This window comes from Delphinapterus leucas, chromosome 3, assembly GCF_059928025.1.
Source record: "Delphinapterus leucas isolate spDelLeu-1000000601 "Yukka" chromosome 3, BTC_Dleu_Yukka2, whole genome shotgun sequence".
NCBI lineage: Eukaryota > Metazoa > Chordata > Mammalia > Artiodactyla > Monodontidae > Delphinapterus > Delphinapterus leucas.
Genome location: NC_143131.1, coordinates 28,119,065 through 28,142,530, shown reverse-complemented (window position 1 = coordinate 28,142,530; position 23,466 = coordinate 28,119,065). Strand labels below are relative to the sequence as shown.

Here is a 23,466-nt window from a genome sequence, read left to right as displayed (position 1 = left end):
GACTTGGTGCTGGCACAAAAACAGACATATAGATCAATGGAACAGAATAGAGAGCCCAGAAATAAGAGTAAGGGTCCAACTTCATTGCGTTCCATGTGGATATCCCTGCAAGTTTCTTTCTGAGGCTTCTCTTTCCATTCTGGCTGCTGGCGGTCGAGGTTCATTTTCCTTAGAGTTATCCAGTAGGATACAGAAGTGATGTGCCTGGACACTGTAACCCCACTGTATAATATTCTGACCCAGTAAATGCATGTTGAAGAAGCTAATTCAGGAGGAGATGAATTTAGACTGTTTGGTCTCAGATTTGTTATAGCATTATAAAAGACTGGCATTGCGCTTCCCTGGTGGCGCAGTGGTTGAGAGTCTGCCTGCCGATGCAGGGGACGCAGGTTCGTGCTCCGGTCTGGGAAGATCCCACATGCCTGCCGCGGAGCGGCTGGGCCCGTGAGCCATGGCCGCTGAGCCTGCTAGTCCGGAGCCTGTGCTCCACAACGGGAGAGGCCACAACAGTGAGAGGCCCACGTACTGCAAAAAAAAAAAAAAGACTGGCATTGATGTTTGTGAACAGAGCCATCACTGGAGATTAATAGAAAAGATAGGATTTATTAATAGAGAAGATAGGAAGGAAGTCCTCCCTAGCTCTGTGGATCTAACTCAGCACTGTTCAGGGAGGCTGTGGCTCGTGCTCCACAGTCCCTATCACCCCTGGCTTCCCATTGCCTGTATCCCACCGTTTTTCTCTCTGTCCCTCCTGTTACAGTGGAAGACTTGGCTGCTTCTACCCGTATGGAGTCGCAGGACCTGTGTGCTGGCTGCCGTCACCTGTTATCTGTGTTATCTGCTCAGGAACCTTTGCTCTCTATTATCTTCTGTCTCCCTTGTCCTTCAGTCTCTGCTAATCCTGCCCCTCAGTATTTCAATGAGCTCTGCTTTAGTTTATCTCAAAACAAACCAACCCATGTCTTGATCCTATCTTCCCCCAGACCTACACTCCCCACCGCACTCCTGCCCTCCAGCAGCTGAGCTTGAGTCATGTTCACTTCGGGTTTTTGCTGGCCCACCTCACACTCACTTCTCAGTCCATCCCAAACTTCTGAGCCTGTTGTCTCAAGAACACAGTGAGCTCCATGCCACCAAACCCAAAGGACACTTCAGTTCTCATCTTGTGTAGCAGTTAGGACTGAGCGTGACAAGCCAAGAAGAAGGGGAGAATGGGCATGGGGAAGGTGGCTGTCGACGACATCTGCCAGACCTTGCCTGACTCCCTCAGTGGTCAGCGCTGTGGGCCGTTTCCTCCTCCTTGAAGAAGTCTCTTCTCTTGGGCTCCATGATGTTATACTCCCCTAGTTTTCTTCCTACCCTTCTGGCTCCTCCTTCTTAGTTTCCTTGATAGAGATTCTTTCTTCTATCCTCCTCAGGTCCCTTCTCACTCTTAACCCTCTTCCTGGGTGATTCATTCCTGTGGCTTTAATCACCTCGTGGATGCAGAAGACTCACAAATCCTTATCTCTTGTCTCTACTCCAAATCTTTATCTCCTGCTTGCTACCCGTATATCAAGACTTGAGAGCTTCCCTGGGCAGTGGTTAAGAATCCGCCTGCCAATGCAGGGAACACCAGTTCAAGCTCTCGTCCAGGAAGATCCTGTATGCCGCAGAGCAACTAAGCCCATGTGCCACAACTACTGAGCCTGTGCTCTAGAGCCCGTGAGCCACAACTACTGAGCCCTCATGCCACAACTACTGAAGCCCATGCGCCTAGAGCCCGTGCTCCGCAACAAGAGAAGCCACGGCAATGAGAAGCCCGCACACCGCAACGAAGAGTAGCCCCTGCTCTCCACAACTAGAGGAAGCCCGCGTGCAGCAACGCAGACCCAACGCAGCCAAAAATAAATTAATTAGATAAATTAAAAATCAAGACTTGAATGTCTGCAAAACACTTAGAACTCAACATGTCCAAAATTAAACTCATTTTATTCCCTCCAAACTTGCTTCTCCTCCAGAATTGTGTCTTCATAAATGGCTGTACCATTCACTTAGGTGTTCTAGATGTCTTGTTTCCCTTTACTCCCTGACCCTAATTAACCCCACAGCCCATTGAGTCTACCTACCACATGACCTCGGAGTCCTTCCTCTTCTGTCCATCCTCACTGTCACCACCCTCATCTTAACCAACTTGGGCAGTCACCTGGACTCCTCTCTCAGTGTCTCTGATCTCATCTTTCTGGATGTTTACCTCCAATCTGATCCCCACTCCACAGCCAGAATCTTCCCAAAATGTCAACCAGATCCAGTCCAGTTACTTACTTCTCATGAACGTAAATTGTCAGAGTTATAAAAATAGTTTTGAAGAATATATTGATTGACACAAGAAAATGCCCACAACATAATCCTTAAGTGAAAAAAGCATGAATTTAAAACTCCTGTCAAATGTCTAATTTCCCTTATGTAAATGCATAGAAAAGTGACAGGAAAAATATTCCAAAATGTTAAGAGAATTTATCTCAAACTGGTAGAATTATTGGTCACTTTTTGTGTTCTTCCTTATTCTTTTAATAATTTAACAATTGTTTCTAATAATGAACTTGTGAATAAGTTAGGTTTTTTCCCCCCTGTGGTTGCAGGAGACAGAAATCCAAATCAAATATGCTTTAACCAAAGGGGGAAGTTAATGAGGATCCTGTTCTCAGAAACTAAATGACAAGACAACAGCCCAGCTTCAGCAATTACTGGAACCAGTAATGCAAGTGCTGCCTGTGTTCTTTCTCCATCTCAGTGGCTTTCCTCCGTACGTCTACTTTGTTTCCTCCTTACTTTCCAGACCAGTTTTCTCTGGTCCAGGTAAGAGAAGGTGTGGTCCCTGAATGTCCCAGCTTCACATTCATAGTCCTGAGATTCTTAAGAAAGACTAGACCACCTGTTTCTAGATCTAAACCAGTTAAGGATTAGGAGTGTCCCAGCTCAGATAAGTGCACTAGTCACCTGCAGACAGGGGTAGAATCACGGCACACTAACATGGTGGCTTCCATGGTAATCATGTGGATGGTGTGTATGTGTGTGTGTGTGTGTGTGTGTGTGTGGTGGGGGGAGGGATTGAAGAGAAGAATAGTAGGTGGTTGTTTCCAAAAGGAAAGAAGCTCTGTATTTACAAAACAGTAATCTTTTTTTTTTTTTTAATTTATTTTTGGCTGTGTTGGGTCTTTGTTGCTGCGTGCGGGCTTTCTCTAGTTGTGGAGAGCAGGGGCTACTCTTCGTTGCGGTGTGCGGGCTTCTCATTGCGGTGGCTTCTGTGGTTGCAGAGCACGGGCTCTAGAGCGCAGGTTCAGTAGTTGTGGCACACGGGCTCAGTAGTTGTGGCTCGTGGGCTCTAGAGGTCAGGCTCAGCAGTTGTGGCACACGGGCTTAGTTGCTCCACGGCATGTGGAATCTTCCTAGACCAGGGCTCGAACCCGTGTCCCCTGCATTGGCAGGCGGATTCTTAACCACTGTGCTACCATGGAAGCCCACAAAACGGTAATCTTTATACCAACATGAAATTTTATTAAAATTAGGAAAAAGTATACAGTATGATATTTTTTACATCTCATAAATTGTTTTCAGTAACTTCTTAGTAAGTCATCACTTACAGGTGAGTCAGCACTGACTCATCCCCTTTTCTCTCCAACAACTAAACTCATTCCTTACTAGCTTTCTCATAAATTCTTTCTACTGGTCATTTACCCATAAAATGTAGAGATTATCTGCTTCAACCCTGTCATTTCTGAGAGGATGAACTCAAGCCCAGAGGGATGACATGACTTGCTAAGCTCCCCCACGGGGTTAGCAGAATGTCATCTTCAGCACCTTTCTTGTCCATTGCATTTCCTCTCTCCTTCCCAAACCACCCGCCTTCATAAGCCTCTCCACATCTCAGCTTGTGCTCCCAAGACTATTCAGAACAAAGTCTGAAGAGCACAGCAAGCCTGATAGTCCCCTGGCATTGTTACTCTATTCAGCTGCATTTCCTAGACCTAGACACTCATTGGGAAACCTTGAGTCTTTTCCTGCATAATTACTCTAACTCCCTGACAGTCAGTAGAGCATAGGTAGTGCAAAGGGCTTCCAGGGCTACGTTGGAGAGGATATAGGCCCATTCTGAGGGAGGGGAGCCTCATGCCTCTAAATGCTACAGATTGTAGATCTGGGAGTCCCAATACCTGAACACATCCAAACAATGAGATTGCTATAAAAGACTCCCCCACCCCTTTATGTATTCATTTTTAAAAAGCACACCATTGTATTAGTCGAAGAAGGCAGGATGTGCTTCAGGTATGGACTATCAGGCCTGGGTGGACTGGTTGTCCATATCACATGGCCTAGTTCATCTTATACAGACAGGATGGTAAGAACAATAATGGTCAGAAAGAAGAAGATTACTTAGTGTGGCAGGCAGCACCTAAAACGGTTCCCAGTGGTCACGTCCTTGTGAATCTTCTCTCCCTGAGTATGGGCTGGACCTAGTGACTCCCTTCTAACAAATAGGGTATGGCAAAAGTGATTAGGTTACAAAAGACTGTGACTTTCTCCCTCTCTCTCTCTCTCTGTCTCTCATGTTAGGAGCCCTTGGTTCAGGGAAGCTGGTTGAACATTAAGGTGACTGCAGCCCTACAGAAAACCTTGACTGCAGTCTTGCAAGAAAGCCTGAGCCAGAGGACCCAGCTAAGCCATGCCCAGATTCCTGAGCTTCAGGAGCTGTGAGATAAAACTGTTTTGTCATTTAAAGCTACTATTTGACGGGAATTCCCTAGCTGTCCAGTGGTTAGGACTCAGCGCTTCCACTGCAGCGGGCACGGGTTCGATCCGTGGTTGGGGACCTAAGATCCCACATGCCGCGCGACGTGGCCAAAAAAAGAAAAAAAAAAAAAGCGGGACCCTGAAGAATTCAGGGTACAAACACTTACATACCCTCCCCAACCTTTTTTTTTTTTTTTTTTTTTTTTTGGCGGTACGCAGGCCTCCCACTGCCGTGGCCTCTCCCGTCGCGGAGCACAGGCTCTGGACGCGCAGGCTCAGCGGCCATGGCTCACGGACCCAGCCGCTCCGAGGCATGTGGGATCTTCCCGGACCGGGGCACGAACCTGCGTCCCCTGCATCGGCAGGCGGACTCCCAACCACTGCGCCACCAGGGAAGCCCCCAACCTCTCTTGACTAAAGATCCTCTGGCTGCGAAGGAGAGTCAGCGGAGAACGGGGGTGGGGTGGAGCGGCCTGCGCCGTAGCCCTATCATGAGTTCCCTGAGTGTGAGCAGAGGAAGGTGAGGACGCCACTCCGCCACTACCCACAACATTGATTTGGGGAATCTGAAAATAGAGGAGTCCTATGTCTCATCCCCATCTGTAACTTGGGGAAGAGACACGTTTCATAGAACTCCCCCCACGCCCCACCCAGGGGGTGGAAGAGTAGACGGTTGGGTGGGCCAGGTGGAACGAGAGGCCTGAGGAACAACAAAGGGATAATTTGGGCCACGGAGCAACTAAGCCCTGTGCGCCACAACTACCGAGCCTGCGCTCTAGAGCCCGCGAGCCGCAACCACTGAGCCCGTGTGCTGCAACTACTGAAGCCCGCGCACCTAGAGCCCGTGCTCCGCAACAAGAGAAGCCACGGCAATGAGAAGCACGCGCTCACTACAACTAGAGAAAGCCTGTGCACAGCAACGAAGACCCAACACAGCCAAAAATAAATAATAAAAAATAAATAAATTTATTGAAAAGAAAAGGATAATTTCGGAGCATTGTAGGCATGTCCCTCAGCTCTTGCTTAATGAAAGAGCATGGTAATAGGTCTCAGAAATGGAAGATGATGGCTTTGGCTGGAGAGCTGAATAATGAGTGTCCTGAGAGGTCAGTTTGCCGTGGGTCAGGCGTGGCCCATGGACGTGGACATGTACATAGTCACAGTAAAGTGGAACTTCCTGATTATAAACAATGGAAGATAGAAGGGACCCCATTAGACACTGTCCAGGAGAAGTTGGGCCCACGAGGGCTAAGGGATCTGTGGGACCACAGTGAAGTTCGGAGGTACAAGGTGACTTTGGAAACGATGCTTTCTTTGTTGGTGCATTATTAAAAGAATTCAAATGGGGATTTGCTGCATTTGTGATAGCTGTAGGGGCTGAATATTCCCTAAAAAGAAGATAGGGAACATGACCGAAGATAATACCTTGGAAGTAAGTATCTTAGTGGCTTCTCAACTGTCTCATAAATATAAGATTTCTTCTCTGTAAAAAAAACAAAAAAAGAAAGAAATGGAAGATGGTGGGACTTCCTTGTTTACGGCACATCAACTGTTACTCTCATTTCTTTCTCCCCCAGATGAAATGCTAAGCATCGTGGTGAGATCACAGCAGCCAGTCTACATGCTACCACTTCATCTCCTTTGTTCCAGCCATTCAGTCCCATCAGCCAGCAAACAGATGTCCTCAATCACAACTTTCTAAATCTTAATTCCAAACAAAGCTCCTCTTCCTGAGATTTGAATTTTAGTTCAAATTGCAATGGCCTTTTTAGGTTTATTTTTCTATTATAAACAAACAAACTCCTATACTTTTGAAGTTAGACAATTTGAAAGATGCCTGTCGATAAACAAGCAAACAAATAGACCACCGTTAAAAAGGAAACTTTTCTCATGAGGAACAAGGAGGAGATGTCTGTGGCAACTGGCATGGGATTGTCATAGCCCTCAGGAGTTACGGTTGAGGAAGGAAACACATCTTAGAATAGTAGGTGTATCTTTGACATAGCTGTAAGCTATGTTGTGGTTTTACTAACATGATAGGTGAAACACAATTTAATTATATAAGGCCCCCAAACAAAGATTTATTTATATTTAGCTTTGCCTTTGAAACCGCCCACTGGTCTGGCCTTTGTAAAAGGCAAACTGAACCTATTCGTTTTCCACTTCCCCTCCTCAGCCCTTATTGAGGCAAATAAATAAAAATCCAGATGCAAAGGCTGGATGTAGCTATGATTTAGACGTGGCCAAATGACCCTTGGAAGAGACATTAAGATTTTAAGGTCATGAGCCATCAGTTAGTACCGTGAGGCAAATGTACTAAGAGTAGGCTAATGGCGTAAAGAGCTAATGACGCTTCCGAGGCTGCACCCCAGGATGGGCATCTACAGGGGGAGCAGATGGCTAATTTTAGCTGAAACTTTCTTCATTTATGCTATAAGCCTGCCTTTTTTATTTTTATTTTTCTATTTTTTATTTTTTTGCGGTACGCGGGCCTCTCACTGCTGGGGCCTCTCCCGTTGTGGAGCACAGGCTCCGGACGCGCAGGCTCAGCGGCCATGGCTCACGGGGCCCAGCCGCTCCGCGGCATGTGGGATCCTCCCGGACCAGGGCACGAACCCGTGTCCCCTGCATCGGCAGGCGGACTCTCAACCACTGCGCCAGCAGGGAAGCCCAGCCTGCTTTTTTTAAACTTTAAAAGCATGTATTTATAATCAAGTATTAACTTCGCCCAAGGAACTAAAAATAGTAGGGGAACCAAGAAAGTAAACATATGTCAAGGCCATCTTTATTAAACAACTCTTTGGGAGACCAAAATTGCTTTCCAATGGCTCACCTCAAATTCTATGTCTTATTTAACCTCAGCTTCTGCAGCTTAATTTTCCTGCCACTGGAGTCTTCTGTTTCCTTAGTGAGTAGCCATGCTAGAGTTCCTTGGGAGCAGTCACCCAAGAAACTGTCCTCAAAGGCAGAGGCAAAAAGGATGTCAGAGACTATGGGAATGTTACGTCAACGGGAGAAATAAATGGAGACATCGGCTGCTTTATTCATCACTCGCACTCAGCCTGAGACCCAGAACCGACCTTACAGAACACTCAGCATGCAGATGTTTGCACAGAGGGGCTTATTGCAGCACTGTTGGAATAGTGAACATTTAAGACTAGGTTAGATGTCCATCATTACAGAACTGATTAAATTGTTTACCCATACCGTGAAATACTTTGCAGCCATTACAAAGAATGAGATAGAGGTAAATGCACTGATAGGGGGAGATTCCCAAGATATATTATTATGTGGAAAAAGCAGCTTGCAGAACAGCGCATACAGCATAACCTGTTTACATGAAAAATCTGTATAACGTATGTCCATGTATTACACGTAAATGCATAGAATAGGGACAGAAGGATGGATGCCAAACCACAGTCCTGGCTAATTTGGGGGAGGGATGTGAAAATGGGAGTGCGGATGAAAGTTGACTTTTATAGTTTGCTCTCTGGAATTGATTCTTGTTTGAAAATTTTAGCCTAAGAATGTGTTCATGATACTTGCGCAATTTTTAAAACATAGTTTGTTGCATGTAATCTCCTAAAAACAAGAAGTAATGAATTCATTGAACCCCTTCGGCATCTGACCTCGTCCCACCCACACCCGCCTTCGAGAGCTAAAAAACGAGAGATGATTCCTGTGACAGCCTCTCAGACTCAGCTCAGGTCACTTAACTGGCTTGAGTTTTTCTTGTCCTGCCCTCACAGTTGGAGGGGTCTCTCCCCATCTTTTGAGAGCACATCAACTTTCTTCTCTTCCCGACTGCTGCATGAAATTGCTTGTCTTTCTCAGCCAGACTGCTCCTGGCCCTGGTGTCCACTGATGACTTAACTCTTCCTGTTTAAAATCTCCAGCCTGTAAAATGGGTGTACGGTCAGCTTTCACTAAATTACTTATTTGGGTGAGGGAAGCTGACGGAGGGTTCACTGGCAGTTAACAATTCCTCTTGATAACTGGCTTGGTTGGTTTATCTCAGAAAGAGGGAAGTCCTTTGTATCTAAATATATACCAGACTCAACTCTAGAGCAGTTTGAGCCTGGGAAACTCTTCTTCCTCTGTGTTTCAGTTACCTACTTCTCAAGAATGGATGGCTCATCTCTGCTCCACATGGCATCAGCTGGGACAGCTTAACTGGAGGGCAGGATTCACTTTCAAGATGCCTCACTCACATGGTGGCAAACTGTGCTGTTAACTGGGAGCTTGGCCAGGGGTGTGGGCCAGGGGCCTCTGTTCCTTTCTAGGTGGGCCTCTAAACAGAATGTTTGGATTTCCTCACAGTATGGTGGCTGAGTCCAAGAACTATCATCCTAAGAGAACAAAGCAGGTGTACATATTTATAATCTACCCTCAAAAGTTACATAAGTTCACTTCCCCTATCCCCAATTGGTTGAGGCAGTCTCAAGTTCTACTCAGGTGCAAGAGGAGGAGATACGAACTCCATCTCTTGACTGGGGGCAAATGTAGGCCATCTATTGACCACACCTTGGTTTTGAGAGGTGGCAGAGACAGAACTGATGACTGTATCTGAAGTAAAATATAATAGCAGTTAAACAATGCAACGACAGAGAAACTGATCTTCTCAGATCTTCCCCAATCAGATCTGTAGTTTGGTTGATAAGAAAAATTCCAATTACCACAAATGCAAATGCAAAAAGAATAATAATTAAAAACAAAATCAAAACCTACTTAATCAGGCAACTTTTCCAAAAAAACACCCAATTTCGATGTCAAAGGTAGGATTATTTATTAAATTTTGACTTATCTAAACCTCCCTTTCATAAGGGAAGGAAATAGAGTTAATTAATCCCACTATCTTTTTTATTAATTAAGTGGGTCAAGGTAAAAGTTTACCGGAATTTTGAGTTAAAGAAGATGTAGTCATTATTAAGATTATTAGGAACATTGCTACATCACCTATTAAGATAATTTCTTGCATTCTCACCTCATTTTGGTGAGAAGAAATAATCCAGTTGGAGTAATCATTTCTATCTTGAGTAGCTTAAATTTTGGTAAAATTAGTGTTTTGTATCTAAACCCTGTCGCTGATTCACATGGTAAATATACTCTATTCAGAAGAGCTTTTTCAGTTCATCTGGAATACTTTCTGAATTGTGTTCGTGAATTGATGGGGAGGGGCTTTGGTTGGGAGAGGGTAATGGAGTAAGAACAAATATGAAGGAGAACTGTGGTGGTAAACCTCAGGAGGGCATGTAAAAGCTGCCATGTGCGTGGTGCTGAAGAGGTATTATGAGCTTCTAGAAAAGGGGCTATATAAATAATTCCACAATTTTATCTTTTAAAGGCGGATAGGAGATGGGAGGAGAGTATTCTCACACGGATATACTTTGGAAAAGCTCGTCTGCCCTTTGGCAGGTAAAGCAGCAGGAGAAGGGGTAGCATGACAGAGGGAGAGAGTGAGCTCCCCTTCAGGCGGTGGCAGAGCTGAAAGCAACTTAGGAAACTCCAAGTCACCTAGGGATGATGGCCATGGGTGGTGGGCAGAAAGTCACTCGTTACTGACATAGAGCACCTACAGAAATGCAGCTAAATGAAGTCCAGTGGCAGTTGAACAGGGAGATGTTTGGATTGGCACTGGGGCAGAGTAAGCAGAGGTGGCAGTAAGTGAACAAATGGATTAGATTTGTGTGTGGAGAAGAAACAAGAAGAATCAACACCTCCCACAAGGGAGTTTTTGATTTTTATGGAATCAAATTTATCAATGTTTTCTCTCAAGATTCTGGATTTTAGGTGATGGTAAGAAAGGCTTCTCCTTTCCAGTGTTACAAAAGAATTCACCTACATAATGTTCTTCTGGAATTTCTATGGTTTATTTACTAAATGCTTGGAAGTATTTATCAAAATAAAAAGTTGACACAGAAAGACAAATATCGGACTTCCCTGGTGGTACAGTGGATAAAGAATCTGCCTGCCAGTGTAGGGGACATGGGTTCAATCCCTGGTCTGGAAGATTACACATGCCGCAGAGCAACTAAGCCTGTGCGTCACAACTACTGAACCCATGTGCCACAACTAAGACCCGGCGCAACCAAATAAGTTAATTAATTAAAAAAAAGACAAATATCATATGATGTTGCTTATACATGGAATCTAAAAAAAGGGTAAAAATGAACTTATTTACAAAACAGAAGTAGAGTCACAAATGTAGAAAACAAACTTATGGTCACCAGGGGATAAGGGGCGAGGGATAAACTGGGAGATTGGGATTGACATACACACACTACTATATATAAAATAGATAACTAATAAGAACCTGCTGTATAGCACAGGGAACTCTACTCAATACTCTGTAATGGCCTATATGGGAAAAGAATCTAAAAAAAAAAAAAAAAAGAGTGGATACATGTATATGTATAATTGATTCACTTTGCTGTACACATGAAACTAACACAATATTGTAAGTTAATTCTGTTCCAAGTAAAAAAACTTTTTTAAAAGCTGAAAGAAAAAAGAAAACAGCTAGCAATACTTAAGATGAACATTTATTAAGAATAAACCTAGGGCTTCCCTGGTGGCACAGCGGTTGAGAGTCCGCCTGCCGATGCAGGGGACACGGGTTCGTGCCCCGGTCCGGGAGGATCCCACATGCCGCGGAGCGGCTAGGCCCGTGAGCCATGGCCGCTGAGCCTGCGCGTCCGGAGCCTGTGCTCCGCAACGGGAGAGGCCACAACAGTGAGAGGCCCGTGTACCGCAAAAAAAAAAAAAAAAAAAAAAGAATAAACCTAGCAACATTTAAGACTAACATGTGAAGATATCTGGAGATAGTAGCTTATTTAAGCAAAGATCAATTAACTGCTTTAACAATAATAAACATTAAATGCCACTGGATCTTTAACCAGGTAAGAAATGCTCTGTGTATGGGGATAGATACTTTGTAATAGCTATCAGGTAAATCCTAAAAGGCTGTCAGGTTTGAACTTTGCACAAGTCTGGAAAGGAAAAGAGGTGGAGTCTATTTCCCCACCTGTTGCATCTGGGCTTGCCTTTGATCAGCACAATGTGGCAGAAGTGATATTGTACAATGACTGAGGTTTGTAGCTTCTCTTCCTCCTGGAACTCAGACACCATGTGAAGAGGGCCGGGCCAGCCTGCTGGAGACCTAAAGCCAGCACCAATTTCCACGTATGTGAGTGAGGCTGTGTTAAAGCAACCAGCCCACGTCAAGCTGCAGCTTGACTCCAGCCATACGCGAAACCCCGTGGGAGAGCAGCAGAACAGCCCAGCTGAGGCCAGCCCAAATTGCTGACCCTCGGAAAAATGAGCAAACAGTTGCTGTTTTAAGCCACTATTTGGGGGACATGGTTTGTTAAATAGCAATAAATAACTCATACAAATGCTTTTCTAAGGAGTTATGGATAAAGAAAAAAGATAATGTAAAATACTGAAAGATAGGTTAGCTTTTGTTTATTAATTTGTTCATTCCCATACTCCATCTCCGTGTAGAAGGGATTCAAGTCGGCTGTGCTGGGCCGACCCTAAGGTGATCTGCAGTGATCACCTGTATTCTGGTGTTCATACATTTATATAATCCTGTTCTCTTGAGTGTGGGCTGAAACTAATGACTGTTTCTAATCAGTGGAATATGGCAACAGTGAAGGGATGTCGCTCCCATGACAATGTTACATTCTATAAAACTCCATTATGCTGACAGATTTACACTAGGGATTCTCCTTTTCGGCTCGATGAAGAAGCAGCCATGTTGAAGAAGCCCATTCAGCAAGAAACCGCATGCAGCCTCTAAGAGCCGAGGGTGGCCTTCAGCCAACAGCCAACAAGAAACGGAAGCCCTCAGTTCTACAACCTCCAGGAAATGAATTCTGCCAATAACCTGAGCAAACTTGGAAGCCAATTCTTTCCCAGTCGAGTCTCCAGATAAGAATGCAGCTCAGCTGACATCTTGATTGCATCCTTGTGAGTCCCAGAGCAGAGAATCCAGCTAAGCTGTGCCTGATGCCTGCCTCACAGAAATTGTAAGATAATAAATATCTTCTGTTTGTTCTATAGCACAGAAAGCTAATATAGCCACTCAGGAAGCTTCAGCATTCAGTCCTTTGACGGGAAAGCAACCTTTGTTCCTAGAAGGAAAATTCGTGGTTTGTGAAAAGAGGGAGACATTCTACAGATGAAGAAGCTTAGGGGCTTCCCTGGTGGCGCAGTGGTTGAGAGTCCGCCTGCTGATACAGGGGACGCGGGTTCGTGCCCCGGTCCAGGAGGATTCCACATGCCGCGGAGCGGCTGGGCCCGTGAGCCATGGCCGCTGGGCCTGCGCGTCCGGAGCCTGTGCTCTGCGACGGGAGAGGCCACAACAGTGAGAGGCCCGCATACCGCAAAAAAAGAAGCTCAGTTCTTTCTCATCACACTGTGATTTATTTAAAATCTTGGACAAGAGGGCATTTATTTTCATGGTTGACTCAGGGAACCAAGAATAATTCATTCAGAGAAGGTGGGGCAGAGAACAAATTAAATTTGTATACATGTGTAAGGGGCTGTTTTCTAGATAACAGTGAATAAGCTATTCAATTTCCACTGAGCTGAGAAAACGAGAGGGGTGTTTAGTGCACCCAGAGGATAGAGGATTATACCTAAACCTCAAGTAAATTCCAAGAAGATTGCTTTGGCCTAAAACGTCCAGTCACAGTAGAGATCTTTACTAATAAATCAGGAGACGCCTTATCTCCGTGTCAACAGCTTTTCATATCTGGCCTCATATAGACTAATAGTTAAGGATTTAACTTAGAAGTTTAGAAGACTTCCGGATGATCACGGTGGAAAGATACTAAACTACCTGGTATAATAAAACCATGAAATCTTGCCTTTCTAGATTTCCAGGGAAAATGAGTAGGCAGTTGGAAAAATTTCAGGCTTGTGAATTGTTTAATCTCTTGAATGCTCCTTAAACTATGTAATTCTAGAATTTGTGTGACAGACTGTTATATAAACAAACAGCTAAAATTGTTTTTATAGCCTATCTAGTCTGTGTATTTCTTTGATGCTTATGTTATTTATTTTCTCACGATAATCTTCAATGAAGGTAAACAACAATGCTTTCTTCTACATTTGTTTAAAATTTTAAATCCTCCAAATTTATTGGTTAAAAAAATATGAGTTTATGTTTTATTATGCCAAAAGTATGTTCCTTTTTCATCACCAACGAGTCAACCTTGTTCAAAACATTTTAACTTAAAAACGAAAAAGTACCTATTACAAAAAGCATATTTTAAAAAATCCAAATTTTTTTCTCAATAATATATAGTATCTTGGAACATGCTTCTAGCCAGACCTAATTCAAAGATCCCTAATTTTTGTTAATAACAGATTCATTGGAATATAATCTACATACCACACAATTTACCCTTTTAAAGTGTATAATTCAATGTTTTAGTATCTTCACAGAATTGTGCATAGTTTTAGAACATTCTCATCACCCCAAAAAGAAACTTTGGACAAATTTAACAGTCATTCCCCATGCCCTCCAACCTTGCCAGCCCTGGGCAATCACTAATCCGCTCTCTGCTTCTATAGGTTTGCTTATTCTAGACATTTCATATAAAGAGAACTGCGCAGTGTGTGATCTTTTGTGACTGGCTTCTCCAGTTAGCATAATGTCTTCAAAGTCTATACATGCTGCATTGCAGTATGTGTCGGTACTCCATTCCTTTTTGTTGCCTAACATTTCATGATGTAGATATACCACATTTTATTTATCCATTCATCAGTTGATGGGTAGTTGGGTTGTTTCCACTTTTTCATTATTATGAATAATGGTGCTATGAATATTCATGTACAGGTTTTTGTGTAAAATATATTTTCCATTTTTCTTGGGCATATAAGTAGACATGGAATTGCTGAGTCATATGGTAACTCTATGTTAAAACCTATGCCAAATAGTTTTCTAAAGTGGTGCATTATATTACCTTCTAACAAGTATTATGAGGGTTCCAGTTTCTCCACATCACAATACATGTTAATATCTGTCTTTTTTATTATAGCCATTCTAGTGGGTGTGAAGTGGTATCTCATTGTGGCTTTGATTTGCTCTTCCCTAATGATATTGAGCTTCTTTTCATTGGCTTATTGGCTATTCTTGTATCTTCTTTGGTAAAAAGTCTATTTATATACTTTGCCTATTTTATTTTCTTTCTTTATTTTTGGCTGCATTGGGTCTCTGTTGCTGCACGCAGGCTTTCTCTAGTTGCATCAAGTAGGGGCTAGTCTTTGTTGCGGTGTGCGGGCTTCTCCTTGCAGTGGCTTCTCTTGTTGCAGAGCACATGCTCTAGGCAAGCGCGGGTTCAATAGTTGTGGTGCATGAGCTTAGTTGCTCCACGGCATGTGGGATCTTCCTGGACCAGGGATCAAACCCATGACCCCTGCATTGGCAGGCGATTCTTTTTTTTTTTTTTTTTTTTGTGGTACGCGGGCCTCTCACTGTTGTGGCATCTCCCGTTGTGGAGCACAGGCTCCAGACACGCAGGCTCAGCGGCCATGGCTCACGGGCCCAGCCGCTCCGCGGCATGTGGGATCTTCCCGGACCGGGGCACGAACCCGCGTCCCCTGCATCAGCAGGCGGACTCTCAACCACTGCACCACCAGGGAAGCCCTGGCAGGCGATTCTTAACCACTGCACCACCAGGGAAGTCCCACTTTGCCTATTTTAAATTGGATTACTTCTTATTATTGAGTTGTAAGCATTCTTTATATATTCTAGATATAAGTCCTTATCCGATATATGATTTATAATTTTTTTTTCCCCATTACATGGGTTGGCTGTTCATTTTCTTGATGGTGTCTTTTTTTTTTTTTAAACATCTGTATTGGGGTATAATTGCTTTACAATTGATGGTGTCTTTTGAAGCACATTTTCTTAGTGGTGTCCTTTTAACAACGTTCAATTTATCTCTCTTTTGTTTTATCATTCGGGTTTTTGGTTATATCTAAGAAACCATTGCCCAATCCAAGATCATGAAGATTTATGCCAATTTTCATCTAAATATTTTATATTTTTAGCTATACACTTAGATCTTTGATCCATTTTGAGTTAATTTTTATATATGGTATAAGGTAGGGGTTCAACTTCATTTCTTTTTGTATATGGATAGACAGTTGTTTCTGTACCATTTGTTTGTTTATTTTGGCTGCATTGCATCTTAGTTGCAGCAAGTGGGATCTTCATTGTGGCATGCAGGATCTTTAGCTGCAGCATGCAGGATCTTTTAGTTGCAGCATGCAGACTCTTAGTTGTGACACGCACGCGGGTTCTAGTTGCCCGACCAGAGATCGAACCCCGGCCCCTGCATTGGGAACGTGGAGTCTTACCCACTGGACCACCAGGGAAGTCCCTGCACCATTTGTTTTGAAAAGACTATTCTTTCCCCATCGAATTGTTTTGGCATCCTTGTTGAAAATCAATTGACCACAAATGTGAGAGTGTATTTCTAGTAACTTTGTGTGTATATGTGGTCTAATTTTTTTTTAATTTTTGTTTTATATTAGAATATAGTTGATTTACAATGTTGTGTGTATGTGTGGTCTTAAAGTCTATATTGTCTGATATTAGTATAGTCACTCTAGCTTGATTATGGTTGCTGTTTGCATGGTATATATTTTACCACCCTTTATTTTTTTCAACCTACTTGCATCAATGACATAACAAATTACTACAAGTTCAGTGGCTTAAAACGATACACATTTATTATTTCAGAGTTTCCATTGGTCAGGAGTTTGGCATAGCTTAACTGGATTCTTTGCTCAGAGTCTCACAAGGTTGTGATCAAAGTGTTGGCTGGGCTACATTCTCATCTGGAGATTGGGGTCTTCTTCCAAGCTCATTCATGTTGTTGGAGTAATTCAGTTGCTGTAGTTCTAAGACTGAGACCATCAACTCTTAGAGGTTACTGCTCTCCATAGGCAGTTCACAACACAGCTGTCTTCCTCAAGAGAGAATGTCTTGAGAGCAATCTAGAGAATGTCTCAGCTGACTCAAGTCTCTCTAATTAGGGAAGGGATGGATCCACTTTCGAGGGAAAGTGATTATGCCACCTGGTTATGCAGGCCCACCCAGGATAATCTCTCCTTTGATTAGCTCAAAGTGAATTTATTAAGGACCTTAATTACATCTGCAACATTCCCTCCCTTTTGCCGTATTCTAGTGGTTAGAAGTAAGTCACAAAGTCTGTTCACCCTCAAGGAGAGGGGATTACACAAAAGTGTAGATACTAGGGCAGCAAGAATTATGAGGGCTGTATTAGAATTATGCCCATGACAGATGGGGACATGGGGAGGAGCACAAATTCTCTGTGTATGTTCAGTGGTAGAGGTTCAGACTCTTTCATGAGGTTGCAGTTAAGATGTTAACTAAAGGTTTGGCTGGGGCTGGGATCCACTTCCAAGATGGCTGACTCACATGGCTGTTGGGCAGGAGGCCTCAGTTCCTTCTCAACTAGACCTCTTCATAAGGCTGCTTGAATGTCTTCATGATATGGCAGCTGGCTTCCCTCAGAGTGAACGATCTAAGAGAGAGCAAAGGAGAACAAGGAAGAAGCTGCAAAGACTTTTATGTCCTAGTCTAAGAAGTCACACACAGTCCTGCCTGCCACATTCAATTCATTTGAAGAGAGTCACTAAGTCTGGCCCACACTCAAGGGGAGGGGAATTAGGCTTCACCTAATTTGTTGACATATTTTAAAATCACCAGGGGGAGGGGAGAACAACTGGGTGAACAGGGTCAGGGCTAGAAGGAAGATTTTCACTATAGCTATCTTTATACTCTTTAAACTTTTGTATTTGACTATATTAATCAAATAATTATATTTCTTTTAAAAAGAAACATTTTAAGCTATTTGGGAAAGAACTGGGAGAGAAATAAAAGAAAAAAAATGAGTTGAACAGGATGTTAATGAGAGAAATTGGTTGAAGTGAAATTGACCTTTGCCCAAAAAGATAGGAAACAGGGAGGGTCTACTTTGTGCTCACCCTGCCCCCTTCTCCCCACCCCAGGAGATTTACTTCTCACTTTCCCGGGCACGGGGTGATGGTGCACGGCCAGTATGCGTTCTGGATAATGGGTTTGTGGAAGAGGAAGAACTCTGTAAGCCAAAAATGTTCTATGCGATGGTTTTACCGTGGGCGTTTATCGCTTCTTATAGCTCAAGTCCTGTTACATTCCTCCTATCTAAATCATTCTGTAACCACAGCCTGTGATCACTATTGACTTTAAATAATATCGGATGGCATACAATGCCATTTCTGGATAATGTTTTCCTTATAAGCTCCACTCTTCTGGCCCTACAAACCCCCCTCTCAGGTTGGACATCTATTCTTTAACATAACTTGCTCAAACTGTCAAGCACGCCAAGAGGATTTACCCGAGTAGTTAAACTGAAAGAGATTTAATGTGTACAAAGACTTGGCAGGAAACCCAACAGGTTTATTGTCTCTATAAAAAGTTCGTTAAGGTCGACTGTACCGACGTGTACAGTACTAACTGTACTCACCGTGCCCTCCCTGGTCGGGAAGGAGGAACAAAGTTTTACAAACAAAACTATTCAATTTGTTCTAACCTCTCTTTTCATGCCATAATACACCCAGAAAAACTAAAAGTCCGCTTTCAGGACATTTAAACGCAGTTACTCCTGAAGGGTCTGGGAATGTGGGCAGAGCGCGCGCCCTCTCCCCGCCCCATCAGCGGTGAGCAAAGTCCTTCCAGTGACTCGTGGGGACCCCGGATTCCAAGCCGGGTCTCTGCAGCCCCGGGCGAGGCCAACTCCGAGGACGGTGGTGTCTGGGGTGCTAAGGGGACAGCTCCAGACGGAGCAGGGTTCACCCTCGCGAGGCCAAGCCTGCCCGGATTCGCTGGGGCCTTGCCAGACTCTGGCTCCAGCCCCGGTTCTTTGGGGGACACGGGAAGGCGGGCGGAGGAAGGACACGTCATGGGAGGGGGACGGCGGGCCGGGCGGCGAAGGAACCCCAAGAAAAGGGTGAGCGCCGGGGGAGACCCGGGGGGCGGAGAGAGGGTCGTTGACAGCGAGTCCCGGCCCCCGGGTCCCTGCCCGCCGCTTCCGGCGTTCTCCCGGCCCGCCCCGCCGCGGCCGTGCCACATCCTCCAGTGACGTCAGCCGGCGCCGCCATATTGGAAAGGTGCCGCCGCCGTCGCCGCCGTCGCTGCCGCCGCCGCCGCCGCTGCCGCCACCGCTTCCTCCTCCTCCACCGTCTCCGCCTCGGAGCTCCGGCAGCCCCTGGGCTGCGACAGCAGGAAGGAAGGAGCCCCTCGCCCGCCCCGACGACCGGCCCGCCTGCTTCGCCCCGGCCCGTCTCCCCATGACTGCACCCGGCCCCGCTACCGACGGACGTCGCCCCAGCGCCCGGGTTTAACACGGAAGCGCGGGTCGGGGGCCGTGAAGGGAGGAAGAGGGAGACCCGGCAAGTCCCGCGTCCCTCTCGGCCCGGCGCGGCGCCTCGGCCGGAGCCATGACCTCGCTGACCCAGCGCAGCTCGGGGCTGGTGCAGCGGCGCACCGAGGCCTCCCGCAACGCCGCCGACAAGGAGCGGGCGGCTGGCGGCGGCGGTGGCAACGGCGAGGACGACGCGCAGAGCCGTCGCGACGAGCAGGACGAAGACGACAAGGGCGACTCAAAGGAAACGCGGCTGACTCTGATGGAGGAGGTGCTCCTTCTGGGCCTCAAGGACCGAGAGGTGCGGGTGCAGCGGTCAGGGCGGGGGCGGCCGGTGCGGGGCCCCGGCGCCAGGCGGGAGCCTGGCCACCGGCTCCACGCGTCTGCCCTCCCAGCTCCCGAGCTCCGCGCCCGGGAGCGCCCAGCTGGTCCCGTGCGTCCAGATCCTCCCCGCCCTGATTGCTTGGATTTCCCTTCTTTCACAGTCACTCCTTTCATTTTGACTCCCCGGCGGTCTGTTGCTTCCTCGCTTTTTTCCGCGTGTTTAACCCGGGTAGACCCCAGGGTACAATTCCCACCTGGAGACTTGCAGGTTAGAGTGCACCCGAACTCATAGGTTCTGCAGGTTTTAGGACCTGGGAGATCAGGGGACCTAGGTCCACTCATCTGCTTTCTGGGTGATTTAAAAAAAAAAACACAAGGTGTACTGTTTGGAATTTTGAAAACATTTCGGTGAAATGGTAATGGAGGCAAAAGTTGTTTTACTGATAAAAGTCCAACAAAAATCTCATGAAACCTGGAAATGGACTTCCTAGGTAAATTTGTTTTGCGTGAGAGATTATTTTTAGTATCGCGTTTACATTTTACCAGTTTACTATTCTTTAAAAAAGTCTTGCATTCTCAAGGAGGGGCATTTTCGTGGGCGCGCTTGAAATGCTAGGTTTGTGATTTGATGAAAGGCCTCAGCGTTTCCATAGATACTTGTGTTCTGACTCTGAAACGATTGTTTTCACCCCAATAACTTGTGAGATTGTTCACACATAGAGAAGTTGAGAAAAATGCTGCAGTGGACACCTATACACTCACCTCCTAGGTTCTATAATTAACATTTTGCTATATTTGCTTTATCACGGGTCTGTCTCCAAAAATGATTATTTTTAGAGACCTGCCAGAGGGTCAGACAGATGAATGGATATTGTATAAATTGTGTATGGTGAGGGGTCCCAGAAGCTTGTTTTATCTCCCTATGGAAACTGCAGACGGCACATTTTGAGAGTCAGATACAAAAATATCTAAGTTTTTTTTTTTAAATAAACTTTTCCCAGTTCACAGAGGTGGGCAAAAAAAAAAAAAAAGTCTTATTAAAACAACTTAGTCTTATTCACCAAAACTTATCAGATATAGGTGAGTTTTATATGGATTGTTTGTGGACTCCTGATATTTAGTAATCTAATGAATTAAAATTTACCTTGATGGACATGCCTAGAGTATTTGCGTTTTCTGGGTTTCCAGTTTGCTCAGGTTTTTCTGATGATCTCTTGAAAAAAGTTGATGTCCCTCTGGCTATGAAAGGGGCCCCAGTACCTGTGTTTTAATTACTGAGTTATGATGAAAGCAGACTGTATGTGAAATTCCTTTTTGTTCTTTGGAAAAGCAAACTAGTTGTATAGTGTCCTAGAAATGTGATTTTTAGAAAGTATTCTAAAAAAAAAAAAAAAGCTTTTTTTAGGCTTCACCATTTAGAATCTTGGTAATGAACATTTTTCTTTAAGTCTCTTTCTTTTTCCTTTGGGACAAAAGTAACATTATAAAAAATACCAAAAAAAAAAAAAAAAAAGAAAAAGCAAAGTGAAGAAAAGTCATCCATATTTCTGAGTGAACATTTTGGTTTATAGTTTTTGAGACTTTTCTATGTGGATACATTCTGTGTGTAAAACTAAAACTTAAATGCTAAAACCAAGACTAGCTTTTGGACTTCTGAGTCACTCTAAATGAGAAATTATGGTGAGAAGGTACCTTTTTGTTTTTTTAAGTATGTGTTACTCCAAATGTTTAAGCTGAAACATATTAACATGCTGTTTTTCTGTGATTGGTTTTCATGAAGATAATCTAAAGAATTTATTTGTTGAAGCTTAATGATACTTAACGAAACCTAGAAAATTTAAAGTTCTTTGGTGGTACATAATTGAAACCATCTGTTGTGTTTGTGTCAGGAGTCACTATACTTTGCCATGTCACGGCCAAGGTCCAGACAACTAGCTAATTCTGAGCATTTCAACAACCACATAGGGAAACTTTTTTCCCTTTGCAGGCAGGTGCATGGAGTTGAAGTGGCAGTGGGTGGGGTTGGGACTTTGCATTGCTTTAGACTTAGGTTTTAGGGATTAACCTGTATATTTTCCCCTGTCCTCACATCTTTACATAATAACTACCCCTGGCAACTCATCCATTCATTTCTTTCTCTTTAGGAGATTCCTTCCACCTGCCTGTCGCCCGTCCCTATGTCTTCAACTGGTATCACTCTTTTTAGGGGACAGGAATTACTCTCTTACATAGGTTCTAGGCATTTACGCTTTTAACTTACTAAGTTTATTATTTATATAAAATTTATTTATTTAATTTATTTCTGGCTGTGTTGGGTCTTTGTTGCTGGCGCGGGCTTTCTCTAGCAGCGGCGAGTGGCTCCTCCTCGTTGCAGTGCGTGGGCTTCTCATTGTGGTTGCTTGTCTTGTTGTGGAGCACGGGCTCTAGGTGCGCGGGCTTCAGTAGTTGTGGCACATGGGCTCAGTAGTTGTGGCTCGCGGGCTCTAGAGAGCAGGCTCAGTAGTTGTGGCGCGTGGGCTTAGTTGCTCCGTGGCATGTGGGGTCTTCCTGGACCAGGGCTCGAACCCGTGTCCCCTGCATTGGGAGGTGGATTCTTAACCACTGCACCACCAGGGAAGCCCCCTTACTAAGTTTAATATTAACAAATTCTAAACTTTACCTGTAATATATACAGCTTAATAAATTCACTGCTTTAACTTTTTATTATTTTAACTTAGTGTCCATCTTTGTTATATTTCTGGGTACTTTTAAGGTATTTAAAAGCTAAATTCAAAGGTTAGGTTTGTCATTAATGATGGACACATTTTATATATATGTGAGCTAACCTTACTTGAAATCAGAACAAGAAGAATTTTAAAGAAATTGTGAGAGGTGAAATTAGTTTGACTTTTCAAAAATGCTGAGACTTACGGTTTGTTAAAAATGGCTTTTGTTGAATAATAAACCCACAGAAAAGTGCACGAGTGTGAAGAAGTTTTGCAAATTGAACACACCTGTTGAACCAGCACCTAGATGAAGAAACAACATGACCAGCTCTCCAGAAGCCCTGCTTGATTTCCTTTTCCAGTCACTGCCTGGTCCTCAAGGGTTACCACTGGCTTGACTTTAGAATTCAGCATAGAATAATTTTGCCTATTTTTGTACTTTTATTTGTGCCTTTTGTAAAGCAAAGTTTGTGAGCTTCATCCTTATTGTGTGAGGTTGTCATTTGTTCTTTCTCATTGTATTATCAGCTTACTTTTAACACATTTACAATCTATAATATTAAAATTATTTTAACTCGTATCCTGAATCTAGTATTCTCTCCCTCACCCCTTTGCTGAACAGAAGACTCAGCTTGCCTGCCAGTAAGCAGATGGTCTGGCTTCAGATTACCTATTAGGGATGACTCTAAAGTTATTGTGAGTTTCATTTCAGATTTTTTACCAGTGATTTTCCTTTCTGTCTTTTATTAAAACACCAACGCCTGGGCCCCTCTGGGGATTCCGATGCTCAGTCTGGGCAGAGGACATAGGTATTGAAGTAAATTGTCAGAGGCCACAGCAAGGATGGCAGATGGGTTTAAATTTGAATTCAACTTCCAAATAATTAGCAAGATTTCTGCTGTCTCCCCTGTAGTTGAGAGGAAGGGACTGCAAACAAGCTAGGTATTTTTTTCCTCCCAACCATTTGATTTTTCCATAGGTGCCTCCAGTAGTTAGTGTTTTCAGAATGCCTCTTTGAGAATTACGTGAAATAACTGGTGTCATATACTTTTAAATATCTTCATTCATGACAAATCTTAGTGCATTAAAGTTGGATTTGATTACTTTAAACGGCCAGGTATAATTTAGTGTGTGCATGTGGAATAGCAGAGTGGAAAGAGGCAGTATAGTATAGTCCTGGTCTGTGGCGTATCCTTTGTTTTACATGTTATTTGATCTCT

At 44.2% G+C, this 23,466-nt stretch overlaps 3 protein-coding genes across 4 annotated transcripts in view; 2 read left to right on the top strand and 1 right to left on the bottom strand.

Annotated features, from left to right (window-relative positions):
* MTMR12 (myotubularin related protein 12) overlaps positions 1-2,397 on the top strand; it is a 79,871-nt gene extending 77,474 nt beyond the window's left edge. Inside the window, exon 16 of the mRNA XM_089908739.1 lies at positions 761-2,397. Within this exon, the coding sequence (XP_089764865.1) occupies positions 761-967 (207 nt within the window). The 3' untranslated portion in view covers positions 968-2,397. The remainder of the gene's footprint in view (positions 1-760) is intronic.
* A 4,316-nt stretch (positions 2,398-6,713) lies between these two features.
* LOC149749519 (uncharacterized) lies at positions 6,714-19,686 on the bottom strand. 2 transcript variants are annotated; one of them, XM_089908741.1, is made up of 2 exons: positions 18,387-19,686; positions 6,714-17,336 (listed from the first exon to the last, which is right to left on the bottom strand). In XM_089908741.1, the coding sequence occupies exon 1, from the start codon at positions 19,143-19,145 to the stop codon at positions 18,453-18,455; it is 693 nt and encodes a 230-aa protein (XP_089764867.1). In that variant the 5' UTR covers positions 19,146-19,686; the 3' UTR covers positions 6,714-17,336; positions 18,387-18,452. The 2 variants fall into 2 exon arrangements, with proteins under 2 accessions (XP_089764867.1, XP_089764866.1); XM_089908740.1 differs by having other exon boundaries at positions 11,560-16,695; positions 17,231-19,686.
* The window catches only part of GOLPH3 (golgi phosphoprotein 3), a 53,426-nt gene continuing 49,096 nt past the window's right edge, over positions 19,137-23,466 (top strand). Inside the window, exon 1 of the mRNA XM_022599889.3 lies at positions 19,137-19,518. Coding sequence (XP_022455597.1) covers positions 19,294-19,518 — 225 coding nt within the window. The 5' untranslated portion in view covers positions 19,137-19,293. The remainder of the gene's footprint in view (positions 19,519-23,466) is intronic.

Bases quoted from the DNA above. Each gene is read 5' to 3' on its own strand.
- LOC149749519 (XM_089908741.1), bottom strand. From the start codon at position 19,145: ATGGGGAGACGGGCCGGGGCGAAGCAGGCGGGCCGGTCGTCGGGGCGG.